Here is a 15,672-nt window from a genome sequence, read left to right as displayed (position 1 = left end):
TCCTTGTCCACCCTCAGCGCACGTACAGTTTTACACCTCAACTTCCTGAACAGCTCAGCTCTGCCATTAAGGTTGGCCCTGTGACTGGTTAATGCTATCCAGTGTGCCTTGAGAGACCGCCCGACGGTGTGTTCCAAGACATCCACCGGCAACATTAAGGACGGTGGTCTAAAAGGCACTCCACAACACTTCAGGATCCCCAAGGCACCCAGATTCCCAAGTATCTTGTACAACCCCCACTAAGCCTGCTCGCAAACTCCTCAGCTACCCTCTCATCCTTGATCTTGCCAACATCCAGCCTTGGCTGGGGTGATACCATTCTCCTGGATTGAAGCTGAAACTTGAGAGTTATTTCAACAAGCCTGTGGTCGGTGTTGAGGAACTGAGCACTCAGGTAGACCCTGCAGTTCTGGACCATCCTCCAATGACCATCAACGAGGACATGGTCAATCTCCTTTTTCCACAGCACCAGCGTTGGAATACCAAGTCCAGGGATGAGCCTGTGGGCACTGAAACCATGAACCAGCCACCTGAAATGCATGACTTCTTGCAAAGTCAATGAACTTCGTGCTATTCTAGTTCTCAGTTCCAGACCCATGGGGACCAACACACATCTCATAACCATCCCTATCAGATCCAGTTGATGCACTGAAATCCCCCAAGACCAGAAGAGTATCTCGCCTGGGGCACTGATCAATGACAGACTCGAGCGTGGCAGGGAATGCATCCTTCACGGTGAGATCACTCGCCTCAGTCGAAGCATAAACAGAGACCAGGGAAATGACACCCAAGGAGTGACAAATCCTTCGTCTCATTATACGCTCGTTGACCGGTTACCTGAATAATCATTGGAGTCAGCTTATTCGGCACAGCTGCAGCAACACCTTGGGCATGGTAACCATCAGAGCGATCAGACCAATAGTAGGTGTAACCACCCACCATGATCTCGCTGCAATCCGGTCTCTGAACCTCAGAGAGAGAGAGCTGCAATCCCGATGTCCAAACGCTTGAGCTCAGATGAAAACAGAGACAGGTGATCATCCTCTCTTAGGGATAGGACATTCCAGGCACCCACCCGAAGTGACCGCCTCAGGTTAACCCAAGGAGACCGCTGTCTGATGGACGACACCTCAGCACCAGCCCGACTGCAATCTGACCCGGGAAGGTTACCCAGTGGTCTTCCTCCGATCATCAAAGAGTGGGGGTCCTGAAGGCTTTTCCCTACTCCCATCATCCGGTGAGCTGCCCTGCGAAGGGCCAATGCACGAGAGGTATTCCCACGGAGTGGGTTTTCAATTTTCTTTGCATTTTTCGTGTTTTGCGGAACGAAGGGTTTTACAGTGGCCGGAGTGCAAATCCTGCCACCAACGTCCTTAAAAAAAAAAAAGTAACCCAACTGCAGGAGGTCGTCCGCAGACACAGTTGGGCACTTGATATGGAAGGCCGTTGGCTCACAAGGAGCTCCTCCGCCCTTTGACAGGTTTTGTTTTTAATCCTGCTGGGTGTCCATATCAAACACCCTCCTCACCAGGAAACCTGGTGGGGAAGTCGGTTACGTCGCTGACAACGGAACAGGTTCGTTCAGGTTTACATGGTACCTGGAGCAAGTCACAGATCTAATCTGGCCTGACCTGAACACCAGTCAGAATGCCACCAAATTTAGGTTGCAACATTAGGACAGGTTGCTGATGTTAAATTGCGAAGGCCATGCCGATAACATGACCAAAATGGTGGTCCTCACAAATTCCTTCCAAAATCTTCTCCTGATTGACCAGTCAGATTTCTACCAAATTTGGGTTACATTAGGCCAGGGTAGGGATGTTAAATTGTGGAGGTCATGCCAATCACATGACCGGAAATGTGTCAAAATGGCGGACTTTGTAAAAAAAATTTGGGGGAAAAAAAAATACTTAAATCCCTTTTAAAATCTTGTTCTCCAGACCCACCAATCAGAGTTCTACCAAATGTGGGTTACAGCATTAGGACACGGTCGTCATGTTAAATTGCGGAGGCCATGCTGATCACGTCGGAAGTGTGCCAAAATGGCGGTCACGCAAATTCCTTCCAAAATCCCCTTCTCTCGGCCCACCTGTCAGAATGCCAACAAATTTGGGTTGCAACATTATGGTAGGGATGTTAATTATATCGTGGTGGTCATGCCAATCACACGACCGGAAATTTGTCAAAATGGTGGACTTCGTAAAATTTTTGGGAAATTGCTTAAATTCCTTTTAAAATCTTCTTCAGACCCACCAATCAGAATTCTACCAAATTTGGGTTCCAGCATTCGGCCAAGGCCCAGATAAGCTACAGGTCCAGTGGTCCTATTTTTAAGTGAAAACACTGATTACATGCAGGTGAAACCTATTACACTTATTTTATAACCTTTCAAATAAATAATTTGCTCTGAAAGTGATTTAGGGTTAATTAGGCAAAGGGCTTGAATATTTATTTGGAGTTATTTAGGCAAAGGCATGTTGAATACTTATGTAACTGAGAATCATCTGATTTTCGCTGTTCATCTAACTTATTCACATTTATCTTCATTTTTTTAGCTTTATCACTTTGGAGTAGTTTGTGAAGACTCCATATATTAAGTTTGATTTGAAAGTATCATGAAACGAGAAGGGCACTCACAAGAGCGCATACCACCACCACACAATGCCTGATCCACAAGAACATATCGGGCCCAATACATTTTTGAAATATCATTCTATATATATGTCAGTTTGGCACTATCTATCAATGGTGAATCACTTTAAAAATTATCAGATCCGGATTCGGATCTTCATCAAAATTGAATCAATTCTTCCTCATCACACACCCGTGTCCACCAAATTTTGACCAAATCCATCCGTCATTTTTTGAGATATCCTGCTCACAGAAAACACAGACAGACAGGGGTGAAAACATAACCTCTGTCCACCTTCGGTGGCAGTGGTAGTCGGATTGGCAGCACAATCTCCTTTTCCACCTCTAACAACAAACACAGAAGTAAGATTTTTCTCTCATGTATGATTCCTTTCACTGCATTCCTGGAGTCACTTGCATGCAAAACCACTAAACATATTGTCATAGTCACATGATTTGTCTGGCTGCCCGATTTGAATCCAGCGAGTTTCCTCAATGCGACCGTAATGGCCAGCTGAGTTGGTTGGTGGTCCTGGGCCGGATTTTTATATTTTTTTTGTATACCTTGTCGAGGCTCGTATGAGAGCTAACACACAACGCACATCAAGGAGGGGGCATGAGACAAGAGGGGAGGGAGTGGGAAGGACAAAACAGTGGGGAACAGAGACATTAGATCTGTGGAAGAGAGAGGGATGGGACGGGGAACATGGGGAACATGGGGATTACGCACAGAGGGTAGGACAAGATAGGAAAAGTGTTCGAGGAAACCCGGCAGAGTTGGTGGGAGTCCGTGGCGGTCGGGCTCACCCCCCTCCCCTCCAAGCTCAGTTTCTGCACATGCGCACCGAGCATTCTTGAGCAGATTAACGTCATTTTGAAAGTCACGTATTGCTTCCTGGTACCCACTACAGTAATGGGTCTGATCTTGATATGTATGTTTGTATGTACGCATGACAGAGCAAGAATGGAAATGACCAATCTTCATCAGCAAGAGTCTTCATCACCAAGAGCAAAATGACCAATTGCAAGGTAACCTTTTGTTCTTACCAAGAAAGGTGAAAAACAGCATGAAAGCAAGGATAATGAAAGAGGATAAAGGGGAGGAAGTGGAGAGGGATGATTATAAAATATCACCCCATCGAGAATAATTCCCTTGAAAAAACAAACATAAATTGTCCCAACAATTTTTTTTAAATTCCGAAATACGACCTCAAGTCAAATACTTCCCTCAATGCAATGCAAGAATTGGATTTACAAGAAATAATGGAGGTAAGAAGCCCTCACCGCCTCTCTTCGGCGTCTCTCCTGCTCCCTCTTCCTTGCCAGCTCACGTTCTCGAGCTGCTTGGGAGGTTGCTGCTGCAACTTGTTGGTGATGTTGCTGTTGCTGTTGCTGCTGCTGTTGCTGCTGCTGTTGCTGCTGCTGCTGCTGTTGCTGCTGCTGCTGCTGTTGTTGCTGCTGCTGCTGCTGTTGCTGCTGCTGCTGCTGCTGCTGCTGCGAAACAGCGGCCTGTTGGGAGACTGCGGCTGCCACTTGCTCTTGACGCTGCTGTTCCTGTCTTCTCCTGGTATCCTCTTGTGCCCGCTGAGCTCTCTCCAACACTTCCCCTTCTTCTCGCTCCCTAATATTATGTGCCATGGTTGCACAGACACAATAAAGAAATTACTGCTCATCCGTCATATTAGCAAACAAAAGGTCCACTTTTACAAGCATCGTGTGGTAATGCCTTTATAATCAAGCTTCAATATCAAATCCTTTTCTTGAAGCTCACCATAAACCAAGTCTGCTTTCGAGGGTTAGGGTTAGGGTTTGACGTTAGGTTAGTTAGGGTTTGAGTACCTTTGACGCTCCTGCTGCCGTTGGCGCTCTCGCTCTGCTTGCATTTGTTGGTGGCGACGCTGCTGCTCTTCCTGTACTTTGAGTGCACGCTCACGTTCTTCCTTCTCCTTGGCAGCACGTCGGAACTGTTCAAAGCTGTTGCTCGATGTCCTTGACATACCAGCAGCCGATGTCGCTGGTGCCTTTCCCAGGCTTGCCCATGAGCCCATATTCTTGATCTTGATGTCCTGCCATTGCATATCAGCCGGCATTAACGGTATCCTTTTCATTATTGTCTGGCAGAGCAAAGAATATACTTTATAAAACACAAACAATGCATCAATACTCATTAGATTAGACTTGAAATAGTTGTACAATCAAGTTAAGATTTATCGGGAAAAGGATCATCGGGAGATGACACCATTACACGTAAAGGATGACAAATGCACCTCCTCACAGTTCTGCAGCAATACCAGTGGGGATTCAATTTTAAAAATAAAAAAACAACCTCAATTCAAATATTCTACATTTCAAAAAAAAACATAAAAATGTAAATACAGGAGGAGGATAAGGCACAATCATTCAAAATGAGTTGTAAAAACAGGGAAGGAAACTAAGTCATTCACAATGAAGTATTTTTATTACCTCCGCCACCGAAGGTGGAAGGAGGTTATGTTTTCACCTGTCTGTCTGTTTTCACCTGTCTGTCTGTCTATGTTTGTTAATTGCCGGAATCCTTTGGATTTCGGCAATTATGTTGGTCGGTTGTGTGTGTCATTCTGTCTGTCTGTCTGTGTTTGTTTACCCTGTTGCAGCCACACCGTTTCAGCGATCATGACCAAACTGGGTACAGACACCGGCCATGGTCCAACTTAGACACTTGTCGTTTTTGGTGAATCTAGGTCAAAGGTCAAGGTCACTGAAATTCTTATTTCCGCAATAACGTCCGCTAAAATGGTCGTATCGACTTCAAACCAAATCCAAAAATGTGCATCTTCCAATTCTGCATCCAACCATACATCTCATTGGGGTGTCACACCAACACTCTTGTTAGCGGTCGGGGGTCGAATGTCAGTGGGGTCAGGTCAAAACATTCAAATTGCGATAAAAACGCCATTTCAAGTCCGATTGACTTCCAAGTTATGATCATGACCAAACTAAGTGCTATAACTCATTAAACAGGAGCACTATCGACTTATAAGAACCAAATCGATTTCCAGGTTTTTGTTTTTTCAGAGATCATGGAGATATGACAAAGTTATTCCGGCAATTCCTTGCTCAACGAGCAATTTCATTTGTCTGTTTGTGTGCAGGATATCTCAAAAAGTTGTGAACGGATTTGGATGAAATTTGGTGGACTGATGTATGCGTGTACCATGTGTCCTGGTAGAATGGTAGTAGACAGTAAACCATAGCCGCTTCAAAGTGAAGTGTGCAATAATTTGACTACATTTTCAGAGTTTTTTTCATTACTCGATTTTGAAAAGGGAACTGATAATCGTGATAAAGTATGTAATCTATAATGCAATTTTTGTTGATTCCAAACCCATTGAATGTGATGAATATCATTTGGCTCTTGTTCTCCAGGCAATAATGGGTACTTTTCAGCAAAAAGTTTCAGGAGAGCAGCAATTTACAAATCAAATAATGGCTTTTTTACCGAAAATACTGACTCATAATATTTGAATACGCCTTTTCATGGTCAATTTACTGAATTTTACACTTTCCTTATATCTACCACCAATACAATAAGAAAATAAGAGCATATAGCCAATTTCGCTAAAGTAGAATGGCGGCCATTTTGGAAAATGGTCGCCGAAGCTGATCAAGGCACAATCTCGGGTGGCTCCATATCTAGAATTGTTCGGAATACATTATTCTCCATGTTTACCAATTTTGGTGCTTTTATGCAAATTTGAACAATTGATCTGAAATATCAGACGACGCTGCAGGAGTAACACTGGTTATGTCAGCTTGAATCCTTCGTCGTGTCATTAACTGAAGAACGCTGCCAGTTTGTTGGACGGGTACATTGCTAACCAAGACGCATCTGGCAATCACTGCTCAAGGGTATTAGAAGTTTGGCAATCTTAATCCTGGACAATTTCATGAAAAATTTCTCCCAAAGCTTGCGAAACATCATGAAAACGAACGAATGAACGAACGAACGAACGAACACACACACGCATGGACACGTTTGTTTGTTTTTATTATATTAAAACGGTTTAAATTTTATTTAATATTTTTATAACATTCAGTATTTGAATATTATAATAGTAAATATACATGGACAGTCAAACACAACAGTTGTTCAAGTACAAGCTGCAGCAAACATCAACATGTTGGATGAACAACACCGTCTGATCACATGATCCCAGGACGGATAGCTGGATGAAGTTTATAAATGTCAAAAGTCAGGGGGTTCTTGTTAATTTTTGGAACAGGTCATTTTGTTTGAATAAGAACTAACTCCTCATAAGGCCAGGGGTCTGGGGGCCACACAGGTGAGATCCAGGGGTGAAGCCCCACTGAGGAACCCAGGGAGGCAATGGCCCCCTGAATCTCCTACACCTTGAGCAATTTGGAAGGTTAAAAAAACGACTTTGAGAAGGTCATAATTTGTCTTTAAATTTTCCTAATTTCGCACATGTTTGACCAACTTGAGATAAATAAAATTATCAACATGTTTCTTTCATTCACGCATACATTCTGACATGATATGGTAAGTGAATAAGCTTGAATCAACACTTGGCGAACTGGATTACCTCAATCATTGTTATTATCAATCAGTAGTGGCAGGTTAGCAATTTTTCTTGCCAGAATAAGTTGTCTTTGATATCATGGTCTTATCGGATTATTGGAGTTTAAAAAAATGAAAATAAATTGAGAAGTTTTTAAAAATCGATAGGCAGGGGCGATACCGATTTACACAACAGACGGGAAAAATAACCGCTTACTGGCTTTTAACAAGAACGCCAAAAGTACAATCGTATCTGTATATAATTAGATAACTCTTTGGTAATGGAAGAGAAAATCATGAGAAGAAGATACCTTTTTAGGGACTGAAGACACACGAGAATCTGATTTGGCTCGATTAGGATTGAAGGAAACGGCACCTGGTGTGGAGTTGAAGGTCATGGGACTCGAAGTCGTCGTGAGGCCTGTAGAACCAGGTTGCTCCGTTTGCTCCCTATCAGGCTCTGGAAGTGCAGGGAGGACAGAAGAGGAAAAGTGAAGGTAGACAAGCACTGTACCACTGGGGTTTAACCCCAACAGTGAAGGCTATTTTAAAATTGAACGTCAAAGTTGTAGATCTTTGCTTCATTTGACATAAGGCACAGTTGTCTTGACATGGTGACGACACTTTTAGTACACCACTCGCACATTACCCACAAGGTGATTGCGTCACGCGTGCGTTACAAAGATTACAAACCTGTCAAATTAAGAGGTGGAACCCTGACACACACATGGATGGATGGACAGACACATGCTTGGCTCCTTTTTATAGTGTCGATCATTGTCAATCTGTCATTTAACACCCATCGATTTAATTAGTCCTGCACACACAATGAGTGCACTTAAGTGAAGGAGTGTGTATGCCGACATTGTCGCTCGCTTTACTAGGTTTACTAAATACATACGTTGGATGTCTCATACCAACAGGCAACAGTATGGTTGACAGCTTGACTTTAGACGTGTTACAAATGGGTCTGTGGAAAGATCACGAAGGTCTGCACTTGGTGAAGACTAACCTTCTGTCAAACGTCTTCTGCTCTTCCTCTTCTCCAATTGGTTCATTTGATCATATGCTTGCGAAAGTAAACATCTCTCTGGCTATTCTCAGAGAGCCACCTCAGCGCCGAGAGTCTGGCATTTCACTCGAACAGATTGGCAGGGACTGCATGCAGCCATCTCTCCTCGGGACTGGTATCCCATATCTACTGTCCCCGATGTTAATCAAATGCATGACCAAATACAGCATTGGAGTATCAGGAGGAACCCAGACGAAGATGGAGCCATCAGGACGAACTTGGATGGGATTTGGGTTTCGGCTGCTACTCCTCTACCCTTAAACCCATCCAGGCACAGCCAATTGAACTTTACAAAAACTATTTGCAAGATTCACCCCTCTGTAGACAAAGAAAGGTGCGCACAGACACCAAACCATCTATTGTCCAGAAATATCTTACGACTTCTAACCTTGTCACCACAGAATGTACACCAGCACCAGCACACAGATCAATACACACAGCACACAGACCATCTTCTATCTTCTCATCCAAACTCTCTCTTCCTCTTATGTGGCGACTTCAATTGTCATCACGCCAGTTGGCTAGGTGTGGGTACCTCTCTCACCTGCCATGGGACATCAGCAAAAGCTTTCTGTGACTCATTGGGACTGACTCAATCGGTCAACTTCCCGACCCGGATCTCAACCAATGGTACTCCATCTCTTCTGGATCTGATTTTGACAAATTTCCCTGACAATATCTGCTGCTCTTCCTTCGCTCCAATTGGTTCTTCTGACCACGTCCTTGTTAAAGTGGACATCTCTCTGGCTGTCATCAGAGAACCACCTCACCGCCGTCGAGTCTGGCATTTCACTCAAGCCGACTGGCAGGGTCTCCGAGCAGCCATCAAACTTACAGACTGGTCTCCTATCACTACTTTCTCAAACATCAACTCATCCTGGGAATTCTTTCAAAGAAACTTGCTCTCCCTCATGCACAGATTTATCCCCTCTCGTGTTCAGTTGTCTTACCCTTCCTCCCGCCCTTGGTTTACTGAAGCTTGTGGTGAGGCAGTTGTCCTGAAACAACTTGCCTTTGCCTCATGGAAAGCAAACCCAACTGAGGGCAATCTCAGTTCTTTCCACAAAGCTCGGAACAAGTGTGTATCTACCCTCAGGAGAGCCAGAAAACAACATCTTTCTCATCTCAAGTCTGAACTCTCAAACCTCTCTCCCTCCTCAAAATCCTGGTGGCGTTTAATCAAATCTGTTTCTGGTGTATGTTCCCCCTCCATCCCCTCCCTTACCTCAAATGGCCGCACTGCTGATTCCACACGTGATAAAGCTGAATGTCTAAACTCGGTGTTTGCAGCTAAATCTTGTGTCCCAAACCCATCACTATCTCTACCCACTTTACCCAGTCGCACCCAACTGTCCCTGGACTCTGTATCCTTTTCTCCTGACAAGGTGGAGAGCTTGCTTTCAAACCTCGAGTCAGATTCTGCAACCGGTCCAGACGGCATCAGCCCACGTGTCCTCAAAGCCTGCTCTTCTGCTCTTGCTCACCCTCTCTCTGTTCTATTCACCCTCTCATTTTCCCAAGGTCATCTGCCATCTGCTTGGAAATCTGCTAACATCACTGCCCTGCATAAAAAGGTGCAAAAACAGATCCCTGTAACTACAGACCAATCAGCCTTCTCCCAATCATCAGCAAGGTTATGGAATCCATCATTGCTTCAGACATGAAATCCTTCCTCTTCTCCAATGGCTTGATTTCCAATCATCAATTTGGTTTCAGACCAGGTCACTCTACCCTGGATATGCTGCTACTGCTCTCCCATCAATGGATGGAGGTCCTCAATGCCAGACAGGAAATCCGAGCCGTATCCCTGGACATATCACGTGCTTTTGACACAGTCTGGCACCCTGCCCTACTCACCAAACTCTCTTCCCATGGTATTCAAGGCCATCTCCACTCATGGCTCGCAGACTTCCTCTCCTGTCGCAGTCAACGTGTGGCCCTAAATGGAGTTCTTTCATCCCCTCTTCCTGTGCAGGCTGGAGTTCCTCAAGGTAGCGTTCTGGGCCCTGTTCTTTTTCTGGTTTTCATCAATGATCTCTCGGACTCTCTGGAAAATCCTCTATTTCTCTTTGCCGATGACTCCACCCTCTGCCGTACCATCTGTCATCCCTCAGACCGGCAAGCAGCAGCTTCTTCGCTCACTGCAGATCTGGATAAAATCACAAACTGGTCCAACACGTGGAACATGTCTTTCAATCCACACAAATCTCACACTCTCACTATGTCTCTTCGAAAGGACCGTTTACAAAACCCCCCATCCACTTTCTCAACAATCCTCTGGAAGAAGTCTTTTCTTTCAAGCTTCTGGGTCTCACTATCTGCCATGACCTTTCCTGGGAAAGTCACATTTCCAACCTCGCCTCAAAAGCCAGTCGCCGACTGGGAATCCTCCGTCGTGCAAAGTCCTTCCTCGGCCCTCTTGAGCTCCTGACTACTTACAAAGCTTTTGTCCGTAGCCTGATGGAGTACTGCTCTCCCCTCTGGGCTGGTGCTCCTGCCTTCCACCTTTCTCGACTTCACGCTGTCGAAACCAGGGCTTTTAAGATCATTGGCATCTCCCGCAATGAAGCTGAGTCTTTGGGCCTCTCACTCAATCACCGCAGGTTGGTCGGTGGTCTTTCTGTCTTCTACCGACTCCTCTCCAGCCTTGCCCCCTGCTCTCTCTGCGATTTGTCCCAACCACATTTCCACAGGGCGCTCAAGGTCCGCCAACAACCCCCTGGTAAAACTACCAAAATCACGAATCACTGCTCATCTTCACTCTTTCATTCCTCTTTTTTCCCGCCTTTGGAATAAACTTCCTCACTCTATTCTTTCCCATTCTTCCCTCCAGGCTTTCAAAACAGCTGTTCACCACCACCTCTTATCTTCCCCCATCCAAATCCTCGATCTTTTCTACCCCCGATAATCCACCCAAGCCCACTTCCTTCAATTCTCCTGCTTTCCTTCCTGAAAGTCCCTGTAATGTCCATCTTCTCCTCGCCATGTTCCCCGTCCCATCCCCATCCCTCTCCCTTCCACAGTTCACCTGTGTCTGTTCCCCAATGTTTTGTCCCTCCCACTCCCACCCCTCTTGTCTCATGCCTCCTTGCTGTGAGTTGTGTGTTAGCTCTCATACGAGCCTCGACCAAGGTATACAAAAAAAAAAAAAAAAAAAAAAAAAAAAAAAAAATACAAAGTTTTTACATTAACACGGTTCTGCTTGACAAGCACTTTTAACCTGCCATTGCTATGTTCTCTTCCTGAATGACCATCAGACACACGGAAATACGAGAAATATCTGTGGATGAGACCGAGAGGTGTTGATCTCCAACAAATATAAATATAATTAAAACTGGTGAACCAGTAATCCCGGGCTTCAAGGCGTGCCTCCGTTTTAAGAAGTTTCAACACCATCACCCTGTCACATGATGTGGGTTTTCCGAGTTAGAAAGTTAGTTCAAGTCTGCAATGGGGCCCAGCTACGGGGTCCCTCAAGTTATATCAATGAAGGATTGAAAAGCCCAGAGCAATACATGATAGAGAAAAAAACTTCACATTGGACAAATCGAGGCTGGACAAATTTTCAAGTCCCCAAAAAAGTCCAATAACTCCACATTTGCATATTAATGTAAATGGCGAACTTGTAGAACGTGAAAATATCTTCCAGAATTTGTGGTCACTTTTTGTCTATCTTCTTTGGTTTTCATTTTACGACATGTCAAAAATGGGTGATTTTAAAATTTGGGGGCTCTGGGGCCTCACTGGGGTAAAATACAGACATAGCGTAAACATATTTGGAGTCCCCTCTTCAAGGCCTATCAGAAACTGTCATTAAATTTTTTCAACTCTCATTTGCATATTTGGCATATTTAATGAGGCGAATCGGCATCATTTTAATCATATAAATTATGTAACGATTTCGACGAAATTAACAACTTAACATTGCAATGGAACCTTGCAAATGTGTGCAAAAACTTGAGGCTGTCGTATTACCCCTTCTGGAGAAGAAGATGTTTTTAGGTTTTGGAGAAAATCCAATATGGCCGCCATACCACGTGACCTACGTCATCAAAATTTTCAAAGTATAAACTTCAGGTGGAGAGTTATTCAATAGATAAGTTTCATTGAATTTCATCCAAGCGTTGTTTTTATTTTATGACATTTCAAAAATGGGTCATTTTCAACTTTGGGGGGCGCTGGGGGCTCACTGGGGTCAAATACAGACATAGTATAAATATATTGGGAGTCCCCTGTTTATGTGCTATCTAAATTTGTCATTAAATTTTTTCAACTCTCGTTTGCATATTTTGCATATTTAATGAGGCGAATCGGCATCATTTAAAATCATATAAATTAAATAACGATTTCGACCAAATTAACAAATTAGCATTACCATGGAACTTAGCAAATGTGTGCAAAAGATTGAGGCTGTCAGATTATCCCTTCTGGAGAAGAAGATGTTTTTAGGTTTTGGAGAAAATCCAATATGGCCGCCATACCACGTGACCTACGTCATCAAAATTTTAAAAGTATAAACTTCAGGTGGAGAGTTATTAAATGGATTAGTTTCATTGAATTTCATCCAAACGTTGTTTTTATTTTATGACATTTCAAAAATGGGTCATTTTCAACTTTGGGGGGTGCTGGGGGCTCACTGGGGTCAAATACAGACATAGTATAAATATATTGGGAGTCCCCTGTTTATGTGCTATCTAAATTTGTCATTAAATTTTTTCAACTCTCATTTGCATATTTTGCATATTTAATGAGGCGAATTGGCATCATTTTAAATCATATTAATTATGTAACGATTTCGATGAAATTAACAAATTCACATTACCATCGAAGTTAGCAAATGTGTGCAAAAGATTGAGGCTGTCAGATTATCCCTTCTGGAGAAGAAGATGTTTTTAGGTTTTGGATAAAATCCAATATGGCCGCCAGACCACGTGACCTACGTCATCAAAATTTTCAAAGTATAAACTTCAGGTGGAGAGTTATTCAATAGATAAGTTTCATTGAATTTCATCCAAGCGTTGTTTTTATTTTATGACATTTCAAAAATGGGTCATTTTCAACTTTGGGGGGCGCTGGGGGCTCACTGGGGTCAAATACAGACATCGTATAAATATATTGGGAGTCCCCTGTTTATGTACTATCTAAATCTGTCATTTAATTTTTTCAACTCTCATTTGCATATTTTGCATATTTAATGAGGCGAATCGGCATCATTTAAAATCATATAAATTAAATAACGATTTCAACCAAATTAACAACTTTACATTCCCAAGTTACTTAGCAAATGTGTGCAAAAGATTGAGGCTGTCTGATTATCCCTTCTGGAGAAGAAGATGTTTTTAGGTTTTGGATAAAATCCAATATGGCCGCCATACCACGTGACCTACGTCATCAAATATTTCATAGTATAAACTTCAGGTGGTGAGTAATAATCCTGTTAAGTTTCGTTGAATTTCATCCGACAGTTTTCCCTCCAGATCCGCCACAAAATCGGTCAGTAGAACATAAAACCCGTTATAATAATAATAATAATAATACTAACGAATTCAATAGGGCTTCAGCACTTGCTTGAAGCCCTAAATATAAACTAGCAGCCAGCTGGCCACAGTTGGTACGTTCACACACACACACACACACACACACACACACACACACACACACACACACACACACACACACACACACACACCACACACACACACACACACACACACACACGAACGTAAAACATCAGAACCAAACAAACATTGATAACTCTCACAGCTCCCCCTCGCAGCTCCTCCCAACATGATTAATAGCAAATATCATAATTTTAAACTTACCCTGTACATACATAAACCCCAGATATGCCCTTCCCATTGGTGTCCAGAAGAACATAGTCAAAAAATAAAGAATAAAAAAAAAAAACATTCCAATCAATGGTAGCAATCCATCAGGGGTTTCCACTCGGACCTTGCATCCGGTTGGGAGTTGGCAGTATGAGAAGCGTCCCATTTCGCGAGCTCAGAAATTTCTCAACGTCTTGTGCAGAGGCACAACCCTTTCTCTCAGGTACTTTTCCATCGATTTGCAACTTATTTCAGAATCTTTGTGACCCATTTCAGGTTACAATCCTTATCTCCGATTAACGTCGTACTTTATGATGCCCTGAACGCCGACGTCTCCTGGGGTTTCTCTGCGCATGCGCACCAACCATTCTGGGGTGGAATAAGTAATTTAAAAGTGCTGCATTGATGGAGCAAAACATGAGATGAACTAATGAATGGCCCACAGCTCCTTACTTCACAAAGATAAGTAACAATGTCAAGCTTCTGCAATTCTCAATGGTTTACGGGACTCACTTTGTTGCTGGTTGGCTTTTCCTGGCTCCACACGCTCCACAGAAGACAGTACAGATCCATGGTGTTGGATCTCAGATTGAGTGCCTGGTGATCGTCGATCGTCTTCCCCGCTGCCGGCGAATGCCGGCTGCGGCAGATTAAACAGAAGACAAAATAAACAACTACAACAACAACAAAAAACAAATTGCAATGCAGTCTCTTCATAAAAGTAACATCAAGTAATCAGTCCCCAATTAAGGAACTCATCAATTTGTACGGTCATCTTTCATCGTCATTGCGAGAGTATACTGCACAAAACAACTATTATTTAACTCCTTTTCAAATGAAAATATCATTGCAATCAGTGCAAGAAAGGTTATTTTGACATCATTCAAGATTCATGAGAAATGCACTTAGCAAAGGAATAAACACGACAAAACAAAAGAAAATAACTCTCGAACTGGGCAGGTGCTCTCACCTGTTGAGGTTGGGATCTGTGGGTCGCCATCGGCATCCCGCTCCCACCCGGGCTACCTCGCATCACTCGAGCTTGCGCCAGGGGGGACTTGGCCTGGGGTGAGGCCGCGGGCACGCTCCCCGGGCCTGCGGCGGAAGCAACGGGCACATAGAGCGTGCCTATCGCCTCGCAGATACACGCCGGCACACCCGTTCCGCAACCAACATGGAAGAGGTGCTCTCGACCCCGCTCATCCCATTAATTTGGTCTGCAGTAGTCCAGTTAGTGTCTTCTCCTAAAATTGGGCAAGTAGTGCCCAGAAATTTCCGCTGCTTTGTAACCAACTGCTTTTACCTTAAGAGGATTATCAAGGCTTAAGATGTTGTTTGTACAATTTCAAACCCAAATAGAAAATAACCCCTGCTCCCCAACACGAACCAAAATATTTCCTGGTTTCAGATTTGATGCATAACATGGGGTAATTTTGTGGAGGGGGGGAGGGCGTGGGGGTGCACTTCAACAACAACAAAAAAGAATTTTGGAAGTAGTCCAAGTCAGAAGTAAAATATGGATTCTAGCCCACAGCAACCAACCACGGAGTTTCCTTGTTTATAAAAAAAAAAGTTCCATTCAC

At 43.6% G+C, this 15,672-nt stretch overlaps 1 protein-coding gene across 6 annotated transcripts in view; it reads right to left on the bottom strand.

Annotated features, from left to right (window-relative positions):
• LOC147013632 (homeotic protein female sterile-like) overlaps positions 1–15,672 on the bottom strand; it is a 174,560-nt gene that overhangs the window by 16,185 nt on the left and 142,703 nt on the right. For 4 of the 6 annotated variants that reach the window (XM_085855617.1, XM_085855619.1, XM_085855618.1 and 1 more), the window contains 5 exons: positions 15,060–15,184; positions 14,603–14,729; positions 7,501–7,649; positions 4,471–4,697; positions 3,916–4,252 (listed from right to left, as the gene is read on the bottom strand). In XM_085855617.1, coding sequence (XP_085711743.1) covers positions 3,916–4,252; positions 4,471–4,697; positions 7,501–7,649; positions 14,603–14,729; positions 15,060–15,184 — 965 coding nt within the window. Of the gene's footprint in view, positions 1–3,915; positions 4,253–4,470; positions 4,698–7,500; positions 7,650–14,602; positions 14,730–15,059; positions 15,334–15,672 lie in introns of those variants that run through there. The other 2 variants (XR_015051393.1, XR_015051392.1) reach the window with 2 other exon arrangements.

The sequence above is a fragment of the Eptatretus burgeri genome, chromosome 14 (assembly GCF_056783735.1).
Source record: "Eptatretus burgeri isolate ZD-2024b chromosome 14, Ebu_testis_v1, whole genome shotgun sequence".
NCBI classification, from domain to species: Eukaryota; Metazoa; Chordata; class Myxini; order Myxiniformes; family Myxinidae; genus Eptatretus; species Eptatretus burgeri.
This window is presented reverse-complemented; position numbering and strand designations above follow the sequence as displayed.